The following is a 23,273-nucleotide window of genomic DNA, read 5'->3' as shown; positions in this document are numbered from 1 at the left end:
GAGGTTTATAAAACAAAATGTATTTTACAGGCAGACCACGGGAGAAACACTACACCGTTCAAACACTAAAAAGCAGCTTCCAAAGTCTGTACAAGGGCACTGGGCCCCTTGCTGTCGATCCCCACGATTCCCTTGGGACTGAGCTCTGGGGAAAGCTTGGTGCACCAGGCCCCAGGGACCAGGCTAAGGCAGGGAAGCAAAAAGGCTCTTCAGGGAACTTCCTCCACCTGTAGGGCAGGCTGGGGACAGGCTCCAGTTGCCAATAAATTAAGGAGGGAGTGAGGTGGTGGACTAGAGCTTTTCATTTGTTGGGGGGGTGGCAAGAGAAGCAGCTGTTATCTGATGGGCTGCCATCCTCCAAGGGCCACACACTATCAGGCCAGGCTGGACCCCAAGGAGTAGCAGCTCCTGGGGGCAGGTCCAGTCGGCGGGGAGCTTAGGGCCACATTCTCCTGAACCCCACTTCCCACTGCTCCTTACTCCCCCAACCCCTGTGGGACAAAGAGCATTTCTAGAGAAAAGGAGTGAGGGCACAGCTGAATGATGAGGGGAGCTCTATAGACAAATCGGGAGCAAGGGGGCAAGTTCACCCAAAAACTGTAGAGGAGGGCCAGGGTATGGAGCCAAGGAGGCTACACAGCTTCTGGTCACAAGGAGGTTGGAAGAGATGCAAGGCCCTGGGACCAGCCGGGGGTCACAGAACTAGAACACGCACACGCACACACACACAAACTCTCTCTTTCTGCAGCCTCAGGAGAGGCTAGAGTGGGAAGGAAGACTTCTCCAGGCGGCTCCATCACACTTCAGGCTCCTCCAGGTTGATTCCACCCTGGCCCATGGCAGGCCTTCACTCCTCTGGTGAAGGTAGAGAACACCAGCTATGTCAGGGGCCTCCCGTTGGACTTCCCCAGCACACTGACTGGTTCCCCGAAGGCCTTGGGATTCAAAGCAGCAGGGAGCTGACAGCTGCCCAAGCTTCTGAGGCCTAGTACCTCTGAGTGAAGATGCCAGGAGCTGCCTGTTACATAACACAGTTTCTGAACCTGATGCGTCCCTGGAGAGCAGGGCTGGGTGGGGGGCTGGGGGAGGCTCCTGGGGAGGGGTTCTCCTGCAGTCCCCTGAATGGTGCCACACCTGCTCTCCAAGGATGGAGAGCTTCAGATGCTCCCCTTGGTCTAGAGGATGCTCAAGCTCAATACAAGATAGTGGGGCCTGACCGCCAGAGGCCAGGACTGGGCCGAGCTGGCTGAGGGCAGGGCTAGGCTCCAGCATCCTGGCCAAGGTGTGAGCAGAAACGTGGACCTATCGTCCCCATCCAAGGAAAGGGGGAGGGAAGGCTGGCTGGCGTCTTGGCAAGGCAGCCCGCTTTGGGCTTGTGGGGGACTCGAGCGGCCTTGAGGTCTACGAGGCTGCCTTCTCCCCCACATGTGGTCATACACACAGGCACACATAGACTCTTCTCAAGGGACTCGATTTCCCCCCAGTCCGTGGTCTCCCGGCACTGCGGCTCCCCTGAGACAGGCCTTCTGAATCTGCTTGGCTCTGCAGCTGGAAAGGAAGAAGTCCCAAAGCAACAGTCAGCTGACACCTTGAGTCAGAGGGGTCCACTCCTCCCTCCCTGGCTCACCCGCTCCCAGTCCTCAGGACAACCATGTGGGGACCCAGGGGACAAAGGCCCGGGGTGGGGGCTGCTGTGAAGGCGGCAGAGTGGATGGGTGCACTGTCAGCTATCTAAGGGGATTCTGCTCTGAGGACAAACCCAGAGGAGAGAGTGGGACCAGCCAGGGCTCCAAGGGGGTCTCTGGCCCAGGGCAGGACCCAGCGGAACCAGGAACTTTCAAATGGAAGGAGACTGGGGGCTCATGGGGAGCCATCCCTCCCGCCCTAGTCCTGCCCAACACCCAATCAAGATGCCAGGCCAGGAAGGAAAGGGGCACCATGGATGGAGCAGAGGGAGGAGGCAGAGGATGGGGTGTGGGGGAATGGGGATTCAAGAGCAGGGCTTGCCTCCAAAAACAGAGGGCTAGGCCCGACTCTGCAATGTCACAGAAATGAGACTGGAAGGAATGTGGTCACCCAGGGCAGATTTGGTCGTGTGTGTGTGTGTGTGTGTGTGTGTGTGGTGAAGTTGGGGGGTTCCTGAAGGCAAAGGGCATGGGCGGGGGTGAGGAGGCTGAGGAGAGCTCAGGTGCCATTTTGGGATGGGCTGGAGCAGATGTCAAAGGTGGGGAGGTGACTACACCCCCCAGGAGGGAGGCCAAGAGGGGAGAGGAGGAGCTTAGAGGAGCAAGAGATCCTGCCTGGCACTTCTTATTCAGGAGGCTCGGGGTCTTCTTCAGGAGTCCTTGGGGGTTGAGGACACTCAGAGGTGGTCCCCAGACTGCTTGGGGGGCTCATAGGGAAGGGGAGGCATTGTGCCTGGTCCAAAGGAGGACCTCACACCTGTGCCACAGCAACACCAAAGGGAGGAGGAGAAATAGAACTGCTGCAGGGGAGAACCTGTGTGGAATTTCCCATGGAGATGGCTGTGGGGGGGCAGCCCTGGGCACTGGGTCGGGGGGAAGGCCTGCTTCTTAGGCCCTGGCAGGAGCCTGGAGAAGGGCAGGGTAGCCTCAGGTGCAGGCTGGAGTGTGGCTGATGCCAGGACATCAGCAGCTGAGGCTGAACCCGGCTACCCCATGCTAGGGACTCCCTTGGCATCACCCTCAACAAGCACCTACTATACTAGCCTCTGCTTGAACACTTCTCATGCTGAGAACTCACTCCCCGGGCAGGAGGACATCCATCCTCGGCAGCTCTCACTGCTGGAACTTTCCCTCACCCTGAGTCTTAGTGAACGTTTCTTCAGTTTCTCCCAAACCAATCCTGGTTCTTCCTTTGGGAGCCAAGCAGGCCAAGGCTAATCTCACTTGTAATGACTGAAAATAGGAAGGGACCTGAGAGATTTGAGTCCCACTCCCCACTTAAAGACACTGTGTGTCCCGAGACATTAGGAAATATAGACAGCAATGAAACCACCCAGAGTGCCATGGGAAGAAGACTATTGGTCGCTGTCAGCGATCACCCTAATGGAAAAAAAGGCATTCAAAATGGTGACCTTGGGCCTGAGCTGCTGAAGCTGGAGGTGAATCCCTAACGCACAGACATTTCAAAGAGCTCCACAGAAAGCCCCTGGCTTAGGCGGAATGATGCTGAACTGGGCAGACTGGGCACAGGCCCTCACTCGGTCAGGTCAGCAGAGGGAGGACGAGGTGGTACCAGGAGAGGGGCGAGTTGAGAAAAAGGAGGGAGGCCTCCCAGGAAGAGACATGCCAGCATCAAAAGGCAGGCTGGAGGTACAGCCAGGAGAAGCGGCCACACAGGCTGAATAATTCATCTTTGAAGTATCTGGCTCCTCTCAATCTGCCCTTAAGACAAGGGAGGAAGAAGCCTGGACACAGTTGAGTTAGGACACCCCCTCTACAGGGTGAAAGGGTTGCCAGAGCTGGAAAGCCCAGGGGGGTGGGGGAAGGGAAGGGCTCTGGTGCTTGGAGGTGTCAGTGTTCCTGCAGGAGGTAGCCTGGGGGGCAGGCACACACCCGTCAGGAGGCCAACCACCCAAGACCCTGCTCTTCAGATGACTGAGGCTCTTCATCTCTGAGTCTCAGATTCCTTCTCTGTAAAATGAGGGAGCTGAATGAGATGATCTTTGAGTCGTGTTCAGCTCCAAATTCTATAATTTTTGCATCCTATTTGTGGGATTCCCTAAAAGTTTTGGATGAGCCGGGACCACATGATCACAGAAGTGATTGTCTTGTCTAGAAAATGCTATGAATTGATGATGTAGTCGGCCCCCAACCCTTGTGGGGGGAGGACAGCTGAACATAAATCAGGCAGTGAGACCAGAGCAGAAAATCAAGAAGACCTGTTGTTTCTGCAAGCTGGGAGGAGGGATGAAAGGGAAGGGGAGGGGAGAAGGCTGCTCTGCAGAGGGAGGGAGGGAGGCAATACATGGCCCTGCTCTCACTAGTAGTAAATAATTAGACAAATCATGAGAGCTATCTGCCCAGAAGCCTGTCATAGTGGAATTGGGGCAGAAAACCATTTGAGGGACCACAGGTAAACTGCTGGGATGACAGCCTGTCCTTCTGTCCCATGGGCAGAGCACCCTGAGAACTGCCCTGTTGTGACCTGTGGTTTCAGGACATGTTTTCTTGATTTCATCTGCCACCCATCAGCCCATCTCTTGGAAAGGAGAGAGCTGGGACTAAGAGGGCCCTCAGGGATATGGCTGGTTTGGGCAAAAACTATCTCCAAGGGAGAGTTAGTAAGGTGAGGTCAGAGAGGCCGAGTGCCTCCCCAGAATGCCTCAGTCACTAAGCAGGAGAAGAAGAGCCCCCATTGCCCCACGCTCCTGTCCCTCCTCCTGAGGCATCTCCACTGGCTACTTACCCAACTTGGGGCTGGGGTCATGCGAGAGGGGTAGCCAAAGTTTTAACTGGCACAAGACATGGTTTCTAGGGTTCAAGGTCTTTCCCCCACACTGTGCCAGCCCCATGTTTATCTGCACAACCTCCTGTGAAGGACAGTGTGCGGTCTAATGAAGCACACACTGGGCAAGGGCCAGGTAGAGACCTGTCCTGCCATGGAGCATTAAGATGTAAAATGAATAAATTTGATTATTTGAAATCAAAAGGGCTTTCACATACAAAACCAATGCAGTCAAGATTAGAAGGAAAGAAGAAAGCTGGGAAATTTTTTTACAACCCTATTAAAGGCCTTATTTCTCAAATATATGGGCACCCCATGGGATTGAGGGGAGGCTGAGAGCCTTCCGGGCCAGAAATGAGTCAAATTTATAGGAATACAAGGAAATCCCCAATTGATAAGTGGTCAACTGATATGAAAAGGCAGTTTTCAAAGAATGAAATCGAAGCTATCTATAGTCATTTAAAATCATCATTCATTAGAGAAATGCAAATTCCAATAGCTCTCAGCTACCACCTCACACCTATCAGATTTTCAAAGTGACAGAAAAGAAAATGACTCACCAAACATTTAAGAAACAATTAGTTCCAATTCTGTATAAACTATTTGAAAAAATAGGCAAAGAAGGAGGTCTGCTAAATTCCTCCTATGAAGTTGATAGCTAAACCAGGAAGAGTCAAAACAGAGAGAGAAAATTATAGACCAATTTCCTTAATGAATATGGATGTAAAAACTTTAAATAAAATATTAGCAAAGCAATTACAACAAGTTACCACTAGGATAACACACTATGATCAATCAGGATTTATTCCAAGAATGCAGGGTTGGCTCAGTATTAGTAACTGTCAGTATAATTGACTATATCAATAGCAAACCTAGAAATCAATAGAGGCTGAAAAAGCTTTTGCCATAATACAGCCCCCATTCCTACTAAAAACACTAGAGAGTGTAGGAATAAATGAACTGTTCCTCAGAATGATAAGCAGTATCTATCCGAAACCATCACCAGGCATTATATGCATGGGGAGGCTAGAGGCATTCCCAACAAGATCAGGGGTGAAACAAGGGTGCCCATTACCACCACTACTATTCAATAGCATATTACAAATGTTAGCTTCAGCAATTAGAGAAGAAAAAGAAACTGAAGGAATTAGAATTGGGAAGGAAGAGACAAAACTTTCACTCCTTGCAGATGATAAGATGGTCTACCTAGAGAATTCCAAGAAATCATCTTAAAAAACTAGGAAACAATTAGCAACTTTAACAAAGTTGTGGATATAAAATAAATCCACCTAATTCCTCAGTATTTCTGTATATTACTAACAAGATAGAGTAGTAAGAAATGGAAAGAGAAATACCATTTAAAATAACTGTAGATACATAAAATACTTGGGAGTCTACCTGCCAAGGCAGACTCAGAAACTCTATGAAAGCAACTATAAAACACTTTTCACACAAATATCTAAGATCTAAATAACTGGGCAAATGTCAACTGCTCATAGATAGGCCAAGTTAATATAATAAAAATGACTACCAATAAAAATTCTACCTAAATTACTTATTCAGTGCCATACTAATCAAACTTCCAAAAAAAATTACTTTAGGGAGCTAGAAAAAAATTATCCACTGCATCATCTCACTGCCCCTAGTTACTGAGTACTGGCCCTGGAGTCAGGAGGGCCTGAGTTCAAATCCAACCTCAGACACTCAATACTTATTTAGCTATGTGACTGTGGGCAAGTCGCTTCACCTCATTGCCTTGCAAAAACAAAGAGAAAGGAAAAAAAACATAGGAACTAAATTCATATGGAGGGCCAAAAAGGTCAAGAATATGGAGGTAATTAATGAAAAGAAATGCAAAGGATCTAAAAGGATCTAAAATTGAATTATAAAGCATCGGTCATCAAAACTGTTTGGTACCGGCTAAGAAATACATCTTTGGAATAGCTTAGTTACAAAAAAGACAGCAGGAAGTGATTATAGAAACCGGCTGTTTGATAAATCCAAAGAGCCCAGCTTCTGGGATAAGAACTCCCTCTTTGATAAAAACTGCTGGGAAAACTGGAAGACAGTAGGGAAGAAACTAGGCAGAGACCAACATCTCATACCCTATACCAATGTGAGGTTGAAATGGTGCAGGATTTAGACATGAAATATAAGTCAATCAGGAGAACAAGGAATAGTTTACCTGTCAGATCTAAGGAATGGGGAGCAGTTTATGATCAAAGAAGAGATAGAGAACATTATAAAAAATAAACTGGATAATTTTGATCACATTAAATGAAATAAAATTTGTTTGTTTACACAAACAAAATCACTGCAACCAAGATTAAAAGGAGTTGCAAGTTGGGAAATAATTTTTGCAACTAGTGTTTCTGACAAAGGACTCATTTCTAAAATATATAGAGAACTACAAGTCATTGTCAATTGATGAATGATCAGTGGACATGGAAAAGCAAGTCTCAGATGAAGAAATTAATGTTCTTTATATTCATACGAAAAATTGCCCTAAATTATTATTGATTAGAGAAATGCAAATTAAAACAAATGAGGTGCCACCTCACACCTATCAGATTGAGCAATATGACTAGAAAGGAAAATGATTGATGTTGGAGGGGAAAATGGGAAAACTGGGACACTAATGCATTGTTGGTGAATTGATCCAATGTTTCTGGAGAACAATCTAGAATGATGTCCCAAAGGCAGTAATACTGCCTAACTATGAGGGAATCTGATGGTGGCAGAAGAGATGGTGAACAGGAAGCTTTCAGAAAAGCCAGGACAGACTGACACTGGACAGAACAAGGAGGACAGCAGCCACACTGCCAAGCGCCTTATTCTCAGCAATGTAATGATTCAGGACCATCCCAAGAACTCTAATGAAGAATTCTCTGTGCCTTCAGAGAAAGAAATGATAATGTCTGAACGCCCATTTTGTTTCCTTTTTTGGGTCTGTCTTCCTTCACAATACGACTGATCTGGAAATTCTGTATGGTAGCCAATTGCTGCATCAAACTGCTCACCATCTCAGGGAGTGGGGAGGGCAAGGGAGGGGATTTGGAACCCAACAGTTTTTTTGTTCTAACAGATGACCAGCTCTCAGACCATGCCCCTCAAGGGCACTTGCCTGGAGGGAAGTGAGATCATCCTCCTGCCAACTAACCTGGACAGGATGCCAGGCACCCCTTCTGTCTTTCCCTCCATGGGCTGTGTCACTTCCCTTCCTCAAAACCCAGTCTTGAATCTAATAAAGAAATTGGCTCCAAGGAAACAACAGTCCTTTCCTAGTGGAAGGAGTCTTGGGTCAGCAGAGGGGGAAGGCAGGTCTTATCTCTGCCAGTCCTCACTGCCTGGACATGGATGGACAGCAGTTAGTCCTTAAGGCTCCTCCGTGTCCCCCTCTCTATCTGTAAGCTTCCCTTTCTCCATCACCAGGTCTTCGATGACCATGGGAGGAGCCCCTTTCATGGAGGTTCAAAGCTGGAAGCAACAGGCCAGAGGTCACCCTAGAGGCCAGTCTCAACCTGGACAAGAGTCCTCTCTACCACACACTTAAGTGAGTGGTAGACCTTCCGTGGGGGGAGCCCATCATCTTCTGAGCCACCAGCACTACTCACACTGGTCTCTTTGCAACTCTTCTCTCCCTCCTCCTAGGTTTCTGGCTGGGTCCACTGGGCCAGCAGATTGAGGATCATCCCTCCAGCCACATGAGGCCAGCTTCCATGGGGCCCCCAAATTGCATCATCCAGCCTAACCAGCTAAACAAATCCTGCTTCTCTACCCAGCCCATTCATGAATACATGAATACCATGTATTCATTCTTTTCTGGGCTCGTCCTGGCATCACCCCAGCAGGACTTCGCCCTTCCAACACCAGTTACGATGAGGGACACCAAGTCACGGCCCCAAAACACCTTGCTGGCTTTCTGTTCCTCGGTCTTTCTGGGTTTTCATGGCCAGGGCTCCTGCTTGCCTCCCACAGGTAGGAAAACAAAAATAGCTCCTGCTTGCTGCCTCCCAATCAGGACAAATTTCATGGAAGCTTCAGAGCTGCCATGACAATGGTGGGCAACCTTGGTAGCCCTTGGCATCAGTAAGAAAAACGACAAAGAATTTAGGAAAGAAATAACAGACTGGCGGCCAGGTGTGTGGAGCTGACGCCACCTTAGGGAAGAGAATACCTCTAAAAATAAGAAGACAGTAGGGATTCGGCAAGAAAGGGAAGCCCTAAGCAGTGCAGATGATCTATCTCCAAGCTGAGAATTAAAGAAAGACTAAGACGAGGAAATCCGTCCCAATGCCAGGCCTCCAGGACAAGGTGGCCTCTGGATGGGGCTCTCTAATGGAAAGAAGCTCCAGCTCGGACAAGACCTATTCCTGGCACTCTGACCTGGGGCAGGATGATGAAAGCCTGGGGCCAAGAACAGTGACCAGGCTGGTCAGGGTCTGCATGGCTCTGGCCTAGGGTATCAGGACCTTCCTCATATCTCATCTCCCCGATGACACTGGGGCAAGCCTCCCACATTGTGGGCTGTGCAAAGTGGGTGTTGTTAGGACAACAACTCAATGGGCATCTGAGTCTGAAGGGGCAGTACTGCTCTCTGCCGAGTGGCCCAAGGAATTCAGTGTGCTGGGAAAGGGGCAGGTGGGGAGCAGGAGGAGGAGCGAGGGAAGGGGCGGAAGGGAAGGGGGAGGGGAAGAAAAGGAGGGAGAGGAGGAAGAGGAGGGAAGAAGTGAAAGAGAAGGGAGGGGGAGGAGAAGGGGGGAAGAGGAGAAAAGGGGAGGGGGAGGAGCTTCGCCTCGGAAAGCCAGTGTGCACGTCACCGATCTCTCCTTCCTGTCTACCGCAGCCAGGCCTTGATTGGCCCAGCTCAGGGCCTTGCTTCCGGTATTCACCCCCCCCCCCCCCATCTCTCTTTTCACAGCTTTCCTTCACTTTGAGAGGAGAGATTGGGAAAGAACATTCTCTTAGCTGACGAGAGGGGGAAACGATTCAGATTTTTTTTTCCCCATTGGAATTTCTGAAACTACTCAGTGTAAAATGGGTCCTAAAGAATAGTCTGTCATGTTTGGATGATGTGGGCTCTGCTCAAGTGAACACAAGGTGGGGGGGGGGTTGGGGTTTGGGGTCCTGCCTTATCCCTGGCCATACCAGCCCAGAGTGCCCAACACTTACCCTGCCCCCCTCTCCCAACGCCCTCAAGCAGGTGTCCTCGCTCTCACACATCTTTGCCAGCCAGCACTGGGATGGGCACCGCTGCCATCACCCGGGCCCGCTTGCCATGCTCCTCTCCAGAAGCCTCCTCTGTGGCCTCCAGTTTGCGTTTGGGAGAGGCTGGGCTGCAGGGCAGGGGCTTTGGGCCTGCAAGGGAAGTAGAGTCAAGCTCTGTGTGCCATCGCAATTCACAGTGTCAGAGATAGAGAAGGAAGAAAAAGAAGGAGGGAAGGAGAGTGTGGACCCTCAGGCGCAGCCTCTGGAAGCTCCCGGAGGCAGGAGCAGGATCTGCTGCCTGCACCAGGCTGCCCAGGGAGGGGAGCGGGGCTCACCTGCGCTGCTGCCACCGCTGCCACTGGCTTGGCCACCACCGGCCTCCACCATGGGCTGGCTGAGGTCCTCCATGCAGGATGGGACAGAGGCCAATAAACCTGAGGAGTTGGCAAGGGAGGCTGAGGTTAGGAGGAAGCTGAAGCTTTCCTAGTGTCTGGTCAGCTCCAGGACCCCAGTGTGGAAGGACATGCCATCTGTGTCCACAGGCACACCAGGACTTGCAGTGCACCCACAGCACAGGTGGTCCTGGGGACAGGACCAAGGGATCAGAGAGTCTCCATTTGGGGAGCCCCCAGCCCAGTCTCTCCCCTGGGGCAAGCTGTACCCAGACCCCACTCCGCACTCACAGAGGCCCCGGTAGCGGGAGAGCTGCTGGTAGATCTGCTTCATGCGCTCGATGTTGAGCCGGCTGGTTTCTGCATGGTTGACAATGGGCTTGGGGTAATCCACACCAATGACGCACTTAGCTGCCTTCTGGACAGACTCAGGGGCGTTCCAGGGCTCGTAGATGTAGCGGGAGGGGAATCCTTTTAGCTGGGGTAGATAGCGCCTACAATGCAACAGAGGGAGCCTTTAGTCCCCCCACATACTACACAACCCTCAGTTTCCCACACACTACATGGGATACTCAGCCCCCACAAGGACTACAGGGGCCCTCACTCCTCACACACTACACGGACCCTCAGCCCTCCCCCCATACACACACACTACATGGGTCCTCAGCACCCACACACTACCCGGACCCTCAGTACCTCCGCCCACACACTACATAGGCCCTTAGTTCCCCATATACTCTACCTGAACTCTCAGCACCCCCTCTATACTACACAGGTCCCTCAGCCCCCCACACACTACACAGATCCTTGGCCCCTGCACACCACACAGACCCTCAGCATCCACACACTCTCCAGGCCAAGGTCAGCTGGAAAGGAGCCTGGGGGATCCCTAGGGATCTCTGCCGGCTAAAGGGGAAGGAGGCTAGGCCGGGCCAAGGTGTGAGACTGCTCTTCCCCACCTGACATAGTCTCCACTGGGGTCTGTCCGGCGGCCAAAACCCACGGGGCAGTAGCAGTGGAAGAACTGTTGGAAGAAGGCGCTGCAGGACAGCCACATCCAGCTGCCAGCATTCACACTGAAGTCAGCGTCCAGGAGCAGCTCATCAAACACCTGGGGGGGGGGGGCATCAGGAGAGTCACTGGGGGGGGGGGGGGTTGGGTCAAGCTCTGATGAGAGCCGGGGAGAGGAGGGACTTTCCCATAAAGCGTGACAGGGATCCTCTGCTGGGGGCTTCTGGAAGGGACCTCCTTGCCCCAGAGTGACCGTCAGCCTGGCCCTGGCCACCAGAGACACTCACCCGGACTCCACTCTCCCAGCTGACCCAGAGGTCTCCGCGAGTCAGGAAGCAGGCCACCGCATGTCTGGCCAGGTGGTGGATCCAGCCCTCCTGCCGAAGCTGGGTCATGATGGCATCGATCCAAGGGAAGCCCGTCTTGCCCTCTGCCCACTTGGCTAGGGCTTCTGGGTTGCGGTCCCAGGGGATCTGGATGCAGATGGGGTTCCCCTCCATTCGGTCAAACTTGGGGTTGGTGGTCGCTGCAGTGTAGAAAAACTCTCGCCAAAGGAGCTGTCCATAGAGAGACAGCGGTGGGGTGTTATTCCTCTTGACCTGAAGGCAGAAGGGTGAGAGGTCATCAGAAAGACCCAGGCCATGAAGCCCTGTCTCACACTGCTCAGAGACCTCCTAGGGGCAAGTCTGGGGTACTGGGCAGAGTCCTGGATTGCTGTCAGAGAACCTGGGTTCAAATCTCCGCTCCCTATGACCTGGGATGATGAGCCTTCTGTCCTGGGGTTTTACAAAGCCTCGGAGCCCCTGCTCCCAAGAGCCCTGGCTTAGGGGCTGGACAGCTGGAAGATGTCAGGCAAAGAGAGGGGCATCATGTCAGAGGGGACCAAGCACCAGTCAGAATGGACCTGGGTGTCAGAGGGCCCCTGGAGTCAGCTCAGATCCAGTCCACAGTGGCTCATATGATTGATCAAAGGAAACTATTCATTTCTAAGCAAGAACAATGCTCCACCTGCAGAACTTGGTGAAACTAGCGCCCTCAATAGCTGAGGGGGGCCTCCTAGGACTTGTGCAGCCCAAAGCTCCTTCTTGCCATCAGATGCTGACTTGGATGACTGGGTGGGGCTTTCTATGGTCACTGGCTTTACCATCTGGTCCAACCCCCTCATTTATCAGAAAGGGGTCCTGAGGTCCCCAGAGAATAGGGAGGGATCTCCCTAGGCAGCAAGGACTGCTGCCCCCAAAGCCAGAGCCCCTTCCCCAGACCCTGCTGCCTGAAGGATCCCATCTAAGGGGACCATGGACAAAGTGGGCTGGCCCATCACTACCCCTTCCAGAAACACACTGCCTTCACCTTCTTATACAGCTCCCAGAGGCGATAATAGAAGAGGCGGCAAGAGAGGCATCCAAAGCGCAGATAGGGACTGAGGCCAGTGGGGCTGGCCAGCAGGGAGGTGGCGTTCATCCTGGGTCTCTCATAGTTAGCAACCCAGGCCTGGCAGAAAAGAAGCAAAACAGTCAAAAGGGGTCCTCCTGCTTCCCCCTTTCAAAGAAAAGACTGAGACAGAGAGAGATGCAGTTCTGCCTTCTCCTGGGGTCCCTCCTGCAGCAATACGCTACCTTCCTTTCCAAGTGCTTGTCTAATCGGGCCAGCGCTTCTGTCTCTCCTCCTTTCCAGACAGCAGGGCCAAGTCCATCAGTGGGAAAGCCTGGAAGAGGAGAGCTGGGTCAAAGGGGTAGAGGCTGGACCATCCCTGGAGCCCATGGAGGAGGTCTCCCCAGCTGCCCTGCCCACTCTGCTACACAGGGACCCAACAGCATTGAGGCTTTCCACTCTCTGTCAGGCCCTGCCCTTCATCCTTCCCTTCCACTCTGCCCCCACCTTGGGCCCTGTGTGTGTGTGTGGTGGGGGGTGGGGCCTACCAAGCTCCTCCAGGGAAGGCACCCCATAAGTGTCATCGTGGTTCTCCTGGATCTCGGCCTGGCACCGCTCCATCTGCTGACTAGTCACACAGCTCACTGGCTTCTTAGGCAGCTCCATGCGACTGATGATGGCCTGAAAGCGCTTGTAGGTGAGGGGTGGTTTCTGCCCATTCAGTTCAATGATCCTGAGGATGCCGAAAGAAACAGCATCACTCACCAGGCCTGTAGCCAGGGCCCCACTGCTCCCCCTGAAAACAACCCACCCACCCTGGGGCAAGACCTCCTATGATATTTCACTGGCTGGAAAATGGGGGATGGCTCCAATGTCCGGTGCCGGCTGAATCAGCCAGGACAAGAACACCAGTTGCTGGATGGCCGGGTGGCCAGGCCAGCATCTAGGCTCCAGTTCACCTGGCTCGCCAGACAGGTTCCAGGGAGCCCATCTCCCTGGCCCGGAGATTCAAAAAGGTTCTTTTACAGTGACCTTAAAGAAAGCCTTCCCTGAGGGTGGGAGAGGGGCAAGGGCAGTTCATATTCACCTCAGCCCCACTCCTAACTCCTATGGGGCAGCGGGTCAGGAGACCAGCTGGGAGTGGAGGGAGCCCAGACAGTGGGCTCCTCTGATGTGGGAAGAGGGACTGGCGGGGGGGGGGGCGGCACCCCATGAGGTTGAGGGGAGGCTGAGAGCCTTCTGGGCCAACCTCAGGCTGACAGCTAGGCCACTGGCTGGCAGACCATGTGGAGGAGGCCTGGGGCCCGCCCCCTCCCTCCCCTTTTTCCTCCTCCTCACGTGGAAGGGGGAAGGAGCCACGTTCGCCTGCCCGGAGGCCTCTGCTCACATGGAGGGTTGTGTGACCCGGCTTCCTGGCAGTCACCACAAGGGGGAGGTCCCTGCTCTGACGCAGCGGGAGGGTGCATGGCCAGCCCTCAGGGAGAGGCCTCCCTCTCTGCCTGTTCCCTTCCCCTGGAAACCTACTTGCAAAACACTGGGGAGGGAAGCCAGAGCTCTCTGTAGGAGCCCCCCACAGCTAACCAACTACATGGCCTGAAAACCCAGATTGGGGGGTCAGGGTGGGCACCAGGCCTTCCCACCTAGGGAAAGCCCATCTGACGCCCTGCTACCAGGGCCCCCAGCTTCAGCTTCTTCCCTTACACTGCTGGACTCCGGCCCTAAGCCCGTGGACCCCTCACCTGTCCAGGTCATAGAGAGTGTGTGAGTTTTCCGTCACCACCTCTACGCCGGCCTCCTTGGCCATCTTCACAATCGCAGCGTCCCGCTCTTTACCAAAGGGCTCGGAGTCATATTCAAAGGTCAGACGGGTCACCCCCCATTCCTGTGGAGAAAGTTCTGCTGGGGGGGACCAACTTGCCCCCCCCAACAAGGGACTGGGGCCCAAGAACAAACAGGAGGGGCAGGAGGACAAATCAAATGAGTTGCTGGAAGCAGCCCAGGCTCTGGGGCTAGAGGGTGAAGGAGGCAGAGCAGGGATCCCTGGGGAACCCCACTCAAGGGGGCGCAGCTGACTCCCTGGCTACAGGTCTGAGCCCCAGGCGGAGACAGCCTGCAGCTCCTGTCCTAGTTTCCCTGGCAGGCAGGAGGGAAATAGTTTTGTGGTTTCCACAGCAACCGACAGGCCAGCTGCCCCCTCCCTCTTGCGCACACCACCTCTTATGAATGGGGGGGCAAACAGGGGAGTCTCTGATCTGAGGGCAGTGCTGACCATCAGCTTCTCCCTACACCTAGGCAGTGAGGACCTGATAAGTTCAGATGGGGGAGGAAATAACTTTTCTTCTTGCCAGGATGGGTTTGTGGGGGGCTTCAGGGATAGGGCAGCCCAGGGTGGAAGAGAAAATTTGGCAAAGCCAAGTCCAACAGAGCTTAAACCTGCCACTGGGAGCAACCTCTTAAAATAGCTGGGTCAGAAGCTGGCCCACTGCCCACTCAGCCGGGGAGTTAAGGGGTCTGAGAGAGTGGCCATCATTGATCAGATAACTCCCCCAAACTCAGCAAGAAGTAGACTGGCCCTGGGGAGGATTGGCACACCTAGATCTAGAGTGTAAGCAACTGCAGAAACTGGCACATCTACCCCCATCTTTACAGATGTGAATGGGGGGGGGGGTCAAAGGACGTGGTCAGGGTCACCCTGAGCAGAGGCACTGTGGTCTGGAGCTGGGCCCTTGACTGGATCAGCCTTCTGGGGGAGATAAGCCTTCAATGGAGGGTTGGCCCTGGAGACCCTTGGAGTATCAAAAGAAGGGGTCTGGTAGCATGGACCAGGTTTGAGTTGCTTGGGGGGGCTAGACTAGGATACCCCAGAAGGCTCTGGTTTTGAGGACTGCCTCTCCTGCCTGAGGATGCTCTTTTCAAAGGCTGGGAAAGGAGCGGGCCTAGTTCCTTCACACAGAGAACAACTGGATGAACCAGGGGCCTGATGTATAAGAAGCAGAAGCTTTTTCCCCCTCTCACCCCCACCCCCCAATCCAGAATCAGACCTGGGCCCCCTCCTGAAGACAGAGGCCTGCAGGAGAAAGGGCCAAGGGTCTTGTTCAGTCTTGATGGTTCGAGCCAAGAGAAATATGGGCCGGAAGCCATCAGTGTCTGGGTTGGAAAGTCCGTCAGACTTGGCACGTCCCAGGCTGGGCCAAATGAAAAGCTTTTCTAACTAGAAACCCCTCACAAGGGACTCAACACTCTTCCCAATATGCTGGCTCTCTGACTTGCAGCCTTGGAGACCTCCCCCACTCCCCGAACTTCTTGTGGGACCTAGGGGCCCCCTGGATGGGAGGGCTCAGGGCTCATTTGAACCCAGAAGCTGCATTTCTCTCATCACCTACTTTAAAGAGTCTTGGGAACACATCAGTGGGTTGTCCTCGCACTACAAAGAGACGAGAGTTCAGTTTCCTTAAGCTGATGTCCAAATCTTCCAGGGACTGGAGGAGGAACCTGTGGATTTGAAGCAAGATTAAATTAGCAACAGCATAGAAAAAAGCAATTCTTTTCACCAAGAAAATTTTTATGATTGGATTTTTTTAAACATCAATTTAACTTCCAAATACATCTCTCTGTCTCCTTGCTCAGGAAAACATCCCTTGTAGAAAAAAAGAAAAATGGAAAAAAGACAGTGTATCAAAACTTAACAATCCATCAGCCACATCCGTGCCCAAGTCCCCACCAGGCCAAGGAAGGTGGAGCTTCATTTTCAGAACTCTTTTCTGGGGACTCACTCGCTAACATCACACACAATTATGATGTCTGTGGATTTGCTTTCATGGCTGAACAAGTTATTCTCCTGGTTCTGCTCCTTTCACTTTGCTTTTATTCATCTAAGTTTTCCCAGGTTTCTTGGAATTCCTCAAATTAACCACTTCTTCTGGTACAAGAATAGTCATCATATTCACATACTACAATTTGTTTAATCATTCCCCAGTCAATGGGCATCGATTTTGTTTCCAACCCCGAGATCTTAGGGTCAAAAGGTTTGGAGATTTTAGCTGTTTTTCTCTCTCTCCTGAGAGGGCTAGGGAGTGGCCGGGGCGCCGACACTACCCAATGAGCAGCACAGCCAGGCAATGACCCCAGAAGGGGAGTGCAGGGCATGGTCTCAGCTGATGCCTTCAGTTCCTGGGCTTCCATTTTCTCTGGTGTGCCCTTCGGAAGGTCACTTGACTCTGCCCATCTGTATGTGAGGCCAGACTAGGTGCTGGGGGTCTATTCTGCCTCTTTATTGAGGCGAGGCAGCTGACCCCTAATTCATACAGTAACGAGCTGTGGGATCCTGGATGCCAGGTACTGACTTTCTCAGCCTCAGTTTCATCTGTAAAATGGGGAGACTCAAGCTTATTCTTGTGAAGATCCGAGATGCCACATATGAAAAGCTTCCAAATACCAAAGCCCTCCGGAACCACAATTCTTTAAGATTCCTGCTGTTAGTCATGTCCTCATAGATCCCTTGCCTCAGGCCCTCTTGGGGTGGGACTGCACTGGGCTGCACACGGGTGCCCAGTGTGGCCTTCCCAGACAGACTCCTGGCCAGAGGCAAGCCTCATCTTTGCCCTTTCCATATGCAGACCTGTGGCTGCTTTGGCCCAGGACACTTCCAATCTATTCTCAGACAAACCAGGTCTGGGGGTGGTGAAATCATTAACATTCTGGCACGGTCCTGATATTTGCCCTAGAAACCGAGTCATGGCTCCCTCAGGAGGCCTCTGGGACTGTCCACAACACTCCTGCTATTTTAAAGGGACCCAGCCGGGGCGGGGGGGGGGGGGCTGCAGGGTCCAGGCAGCTTCTCCAGCCTGCCCGGCATCTCCTGCTCTGGTTTCAGTATAATCAAATCCAGCCCCTCCCCCAGAGCACCCCATTCCAGGAATGTCCGATAGCCAGTCACTCATAAATCTCTTGGCTGCCAGCTAATAACAAATCCGAAGCCGTGGCTGACGCAAGGAGACTACCACAGACTGACATTCCCACCCAGGCTGACTCCAGGGCCAGGAGACCCTCCCAAGGAGAGGATGAGAACTCAGACTGGTTTGATGTTGCCCTATGGGAAATGAAAGCTCAGCCTCTGTGACCAGCTGTGTCAGAAGTCCTGCCCAGGGATAGCACATGGCTTGGATCTAGGCTGCCTCATATGTGGTTTCCCAGAGATGGCCCATAAGTCACGACTCTAAGGTCGGGGGGGGGGTACTGCAGTTCCTCCCCAGTTGCTCTGGTTTTGCATTTTGGAGGACAACCACATAACAACGTACCTCAGCACTGGAGGACTCTGCTGGCAGCAGGGCAGTCCACCATATATCTGTCCTCACCGCCCCCCAAGTCTTCTCCATTCTGGGCACCTCCAGCTCCTTTAAGGGACCAGAGCTTCAGGAGGCCCCTCCCTATGTCAGGTGCTCTTCTCTGGATTTTCTAGTTTGTCACCATGCTTCCTAAACATGGTTTCTGGAGGCTGCTGGGCTTATTGATTTGCCTCACTAAAGAGGAAGAGAAGACCCCCAGCACCTAGTCTGGCCACCTCATGTACAAATGAGCAGAGTCCAGTGACCTGCCCAAGGTCACACCAGAAGTGGTGGAGCCAAGATTTGAACCCCAAGCCAAGCAGCTTCCACCACCCCCCAGCGTTCATGGCAGCTCATCTTATTTATACTTCACCATTTCAAGGTACCATGATGTCATAGTATAAGCCCTCTCTGTAGGAGATCACTCTGAGCCTAGTGGCTTTCCTGAGTTTCTGTGGCCAAAATAATCCACAGCCCAGGGGCTGGCCCATCTGTCTCTGAACTGAGCTGGGCCAGGGCTGGAACACAGACAGACCCTCTATAGTTTGGCCTCTCTGTAACAAGGGTACTTCCTGCTAGAACCTGCACCCAATCTCTAAAATCCCAGGGGGGATGAGGCAAAAGAGAATGAACTCAGGGAAGACACTGAAAAAATGGGTCCATTTCTTAGGATCACATGATGCAGAGAGTCATGAAGTGAAGGGTCAGAGGGCACAGCCCAGGAGGGCTGGTCTGGAGGAAAGAAGAGCTGGCGTCACCCATGTTCATGGGGAAAGGGTGAGGCTGATCCTCTCTAACCTCTTAGGGCAGGACCACTGGGGGCATCACCAGGAGGCAGTCTGAGCTTGGCAGAAGGAAAAAGCCACTAATAAGGAAAACTAAGGGGAAGCACAGGAGCCTCCTCCAGCCCAGGAAGGTGACCATTTGGTGGCTGTCATAGAGGGGGTTCTTGTTTGGCCAGGGGTTAGATCAATAGTCTAAGATCCTTCTGCCTCGGGCAGGTGACATTTTATTTAAACTCCAGAAAATGGAGACAGTAGCAGCCTCCATTTATCACTAAGATCCATAGTCTAGACCCTAGACACATATTCATCAAAATATAAGCACCTCTCCAACAGCTGGGCCATGCTAGGAAAGAAAAGACAGGGGCCAGGCCAGGTCAGACTCACAGGTGGGGGGGGCTGGGACTACTAGTCTGCTCCCTGAGCCAGTCATGGGGGGACCTGTCCTACAACCCTGGTTATGCTCAGTATGTATTTTGCCTATTCACTTAATTTCCCTCTATTTCTCATCGTTAAGTTTAAGCTTCCTTCTACTTTCTATTGTCCCTGGCTTCCTTTCCCAACCCCTCCTAATTTTAGAGAATGACCTCTGTTAATTATTTCCTATTTATCTCGTTTGGAGCTTGCTCTGGACATATATGTTGGCACGTTGTCTTCCTCATTAGACTGGGAGCTCCCCAGGACAGTGACTGTCTTTTGCTTCTTTTGCAGCCCCTTAGCTTAGCACGATGCTCAGGATACAGCAGGTGCTCAGTAAATGTTCACTGACTGATGTCTCTGACCAACACCTTCCAGGGATGTGGGCATGACTCTGTTCATCTTCCCTTCAGCGAGACAGTACCCACTTGCCAGACTCCATCTGGTGTGCAACTGCTGGACAAGGAGTCTACCCAGAGGCCTGGGCCTCTGGATCTCCGGCTGGTCTTCATCTGCAGTCAGTAGACTGGTCTTGGGGAACCTGAAGTCCAAAGTCTAGCTGAGAGCTGAGGTTGAACCCCCTCCACACACACTCACAGCAGGGTGAGGGGAGCCCAACCAACTCTGCAGTTAGACACAAGCAAAGACCCTGGTTTAGCCCCACTCCAGCTTTCACTTATCCCCTGGAGAAAAAGAGACTTCATCCTGGGGGAGTCCAGGCAGCACAATGTATGGGATCCACCCTCCTGGGCCTGAGGCACAGGGAGTGCCCCCACAAAGGGCCAGACAGGGTTCTGGATTGGAGACTCAGAAAGGGACCCAAGTCTGAATCCCCTCAGGAGAGGGCCCTCCCACTTCCCCTCCTCTCTCTTCTGGCCCAAACGGGACCTGTTCTTATTGAATGACCAGAAGGTAACTTGCTCTTTTGTAAGAGGGCTAAGAGATAGCCCTTGTTTGGGTTTGTGAAATGAAGGTCTTCTAGGGTCCAATCCTTGTCCTTGGCCCACCTTCCATCACCACTGAGGACAACACAGGTCTCAGCCAGCTACTTGTAGAGGACATAAAGAAATTGTAAAGCTGGCACTTTTTCAGCAGGATCAGGTTTCTGGTCTCCGTTGTAGCCATTATTTACCCAAGTAGGAAGGGGGCAGGGGCCCAGCTGCTAAACCATTTACCTTGATAAAAAGATTTTCCTACCACTGATTTAGAAAGGTCAGGATGGAGATTTTCCTCCCCTCAGGACAAATAAACCAGAGGCATGGTTAAGTGACTTGCTGGGGTATCTGCCTGGGTCTTAGAAGAACTACAGGCTCCTGGAGGAGTGGGCCAGGCTTGGCTCTGCCAACTGCCTGCCTTCTCACCCATCCACTCCCGGGACAGCTGTCTGGGGCTTCTCTCTCTGCAGCGCCCACACTCCCCAGGTCACTGACAGGCTCTGACTGCCCTTTAGGCAGGCTTCCACATACCAAGTTGGGGCTCTCTTTTAGATGCCACCCTCTCCATCTGAGAGGGCAGTTCCCTTTCTCTTCATATGGTTCTAAGGTGTGGCTAGGACTGTCCCCTGGATCCCCCTCCTGGGGAAGAGGAATGCATGTGCCAGCATGCTTGGGGGGGGGGTGTAAAGGGAAGTTTAACATGCCAGTAGGTTTTAAAAGAGTAATCCCTAAGGGGCAGTTAGATGGCATGGTGGAGAGAGAACAGGCCCTGGAGTCAGGAGGACCTGAGTTCAAATTCTACCTCAGACATTTAATTATTACCTAGCTGTGTGATTTTGGGCAAGTCACTTAACACCATTGCCTTGCAAAAATTAAAAAAAAAGCAATATCTGAAGTTCACATGCAATTGCTCCTAAACTGCCCCCTGCTCCAAATGCTAACAAAAGGATAATCCTGGTTCTCTCCTCCCCATCTTTCAGAAATTTCTTTTCTTCTTCAAAGCTGCCAGCACTATTTTTTTTGACCCAGTTTATCTGCAGAAAATTGTATGGGAGTAGAAAAAGAAAAAAACCTACAGCGGGCTCCCCCCCAGCCGCAGGGATGACCTTCCAGGGATGTCCCTGAGAAGATTCACATAGCATCAGGGGGCTCTGACTTCCAGCATCCACACAATCTCAACCCAAATCCTCCCAATACCTAAGAGCAGCTGATGCCACCCAGGCCTGCTAATTAGATGTCTGAACGCTGTCTCATCGTGGCGTCTCTGGGCACCCCCACCCCCACCAATGGGAGGAGTCTTTTTTGGTTTCAAGGCCTCAGAGCACACTAGCCTCCTCCATCTGCTTTGTATGGCTTCACCTTCAGCTCCATCCTGCCAGGCAGGTCAGACAGATCGTAGAAGGATTGGAAATGCAGCATGTCGGCAGGGTTGGATGGCCCGGAATTAGTCCCACAACATATAATCAGGTGCCTGTGACCTGCTGTATCATGTCTCTCCTTTCATTAAACCATTTGAAAAAAAACAGTAATAGGACATACATGGAAAGTGCTAAAATCCACTCCTTGCCAAATTCAAATGCAATTAATCATCCGTCACCTTTCTGTGAGCCCCCCCCAGTCCTCTCTGGTTTCCTTTAAATAATGCATACTGGAAAGGCAGAGTTCCTCTGGCTCCTGCCCTCAGTTTCCTACTCTGTAAGATGAAGAGCCAGAGTAAGAGACCTCAAAAGTGCCGACGCTAACGTCCCTGAGTCGATGAGACGCCCCATAAAATGATAAGATGATAAGCAGGTGCAAGTCGGCCCCATCGGTGTGCTGCCATAAGAAAGCGGCAGAGACAGAAGAGCCTGGTTAAGTCTATACTGGCTGATCAGAAAAGATGCAGGGGGAGGAAGGACAGTGATGCTGATACTGATGTTGGGCATCGTCATCTATTCTCTGAGGCCATGAGCTTAACATACTGGGCCCCTGCTATTTATGGAAACTGGAACAGGAGAGGAGGGGAAGGACCAGAGAGACAAAGTTGGCTGCCTCGGGACTGTCCTCAAAGGGGACTGACATTAAACAGGGTCAAGTCAGAAGCCGCGGGTGGGCCACCCGAGAGGAACCGGGCGGGGAGCCGGAGGCACCGGGTGTTGGGGGGCCACCCCTGCCTCCTGGAGCAAGCAAACAACCCCGCTGTTGCATCACGTTGCACAGCCCGGGAACACAGTGTCTCCAAGGGGCAGGCTCCTCTGCTGGGGAGTAAATACAGGCGGCCTGGCCGTTGCTAAGCCCTTGGAGAAGCCGTCAGCAGCCTCGGGAACAGCAGCACGAGGGATGCTGTTGACATCACAGCTCCCGGCCCCCCACTCCCAGGTCCACCCCGCGGAAAAGATGACTCTGCCAGCAAGTCTGGGGAGGGGGGCGCTGCGCCCAGAAGCCTCCCGGCCGGGCCAGGGCCAGGCCCAGCCCAGGATACAAAGTAACTCTGCCTCAAGGAGAGCTGCCGAGTCGGGTCCGAGGGCTCCGGGGTCCTCCGGGCAGGGGCTCAGGCCGGGGTGCGGGGGGGGTGAGGCAGGGAGCCCCTCTGGGGTCACAGCTGGGGGCCTGGCGGCTGCCCCGGGCAGAGGGCCCCGGACCTGCCTCCCTGGGCGCCTCCCACCGAGCCCGGCTCCAGGCGCGGCTCCGAGCCCCCACCCGCCCCGCACCCCGGCCGCCCCGCACCAGGCCGCTTCTGGCCTCTCACCCCCAGTCTTTGTTCTTGAAGGTGACCCCTCCCCCCGGAGCCCCCCTTCGCGGGCTCACCCTCTCCTGCCCCCCAGCGGGGTCGCCCTCCCCGCTCTCCCTCCACGTCTTCAGGCGCGCCCGCGCCCGGCCCGCGCCCGGCCCGCGCCGGCTCCGTGCTCCCCCGGGAGCCGGCCGCTCCCCCGGCCCGCCCGGCCGCCCGGCCCGCTCACCTCCAGCGGTTGATGCCCACGGAGGACGAGGCCGCGAACCAGGGGTCCAGGATGTACACGCAGCGCACGCAGCGCGCCCCGCGCAGGGCCGCCTGCAGCGCGGGGTTGTCGTGGAGCCGCAGCCCCTTGCGGAACCAGTGCACCGAAGAGGCGCCTCCGTCCGGGTCCGGGGCCGGGGCCGCCGGGGCCGCCGAGGCCGCCGGGGCCGGGGCCGGGGCCGCCGCCGTCACCGCCGCCACAGCCGTCGCCGCCATCTCCTCCCAGACTGCGGCCCGCGCCGCCGCGCCGCCCAGGCTGGGCCCTCGGGCCCCGCCCCCTCTCGAGACCGCGACCAATGGGACTTGGGTCCTAGTCGGCGGCCCGCCCCTCCGCTCTCAGAGCGCCGGGCCGACTGGCTCCGAGCTTCCCGCGGGCCGATTGGCCC

General features: G+C 53.6%; 1 protein-coding gene across 1 annotated transcript; it reads right to left on the bottom strand.

The window, feature by feature from the left end:
- CRY2 (cryptochrome circadian regulator 2) lies at nt 1-23,103 on the bottom strand. The gene is made up of 12 exons (XM_074230527.1): nt 22,850-23,103; nt 15,836-15,944; nt 14,192-14,334; nt 13,001-13,185; nt 12,698-12,786; nt 12,432-12,572; nt 11,369-11,680; nt 11,030-11,181; nt 10,362-10,564; nt 10,014-10,112; nt 9,643-9,828; nt 1-1,548 (listed from the first exon to the last, which is right to left on the bottom strand). Exons 1-11 carry the CDS (start codon nt 23,101-23,103, stop codon nt 9,686-9,688), a joined length of 1,830 nt encoding a protein of 609 aa, XP_074086628.1. The 3' UTR covers nt 1-1,548; nt 9,643-9,685.
- Nucleotides 23,104-23,273: the final 170 nt, after the last annotated feature.

The sequence above is a fragment of the Macrotis lagotis genome, chromosome 3, assembly GCF_037893015.1.
Source record: "Macrotis lagotis isolate mMagLag1 chromosome 3, bilby.v1.9.chrom.fasta, whole genome shotgun sequence".
NCBI lineage: Eukaryota > Metazoa > Chordata > Mammalia > Peramelemorphia > Peramelidae > Macrotis > Macrotis lagotis.
The sequence above is the reverse complement of the archived record's forward strand: the minus strand, read 5'-3'. Positions and strand labels throughout refer to the sequence as shown.

Excerpts from the sequence above, each read along its gene's own strand:
- CRY2 (XM_074230527.1), bottom strand. The coding sequence starts at position 23,103 with ATGGCGGCGACGGCTGTGGCGGCGGTGACGGCGGCGGCCCCGGCCCCG. Across the intron at positions 12,787-13,000 it reads GCCTTCCCTGGAGGAGCTTG|GCTTTCCCACTGATGGACTT; the intron begins GTAGGCCCCACC and ends CTCCTCTTCCAG. Across the intron at positions 11,681-12,431 it reads TCTGGGAGCTGTATAAGAAG|GTCAAGAGGAATAACACCCC; the intron begins GTGAAGGCAGTG and ends TTCTGCCTTCAG.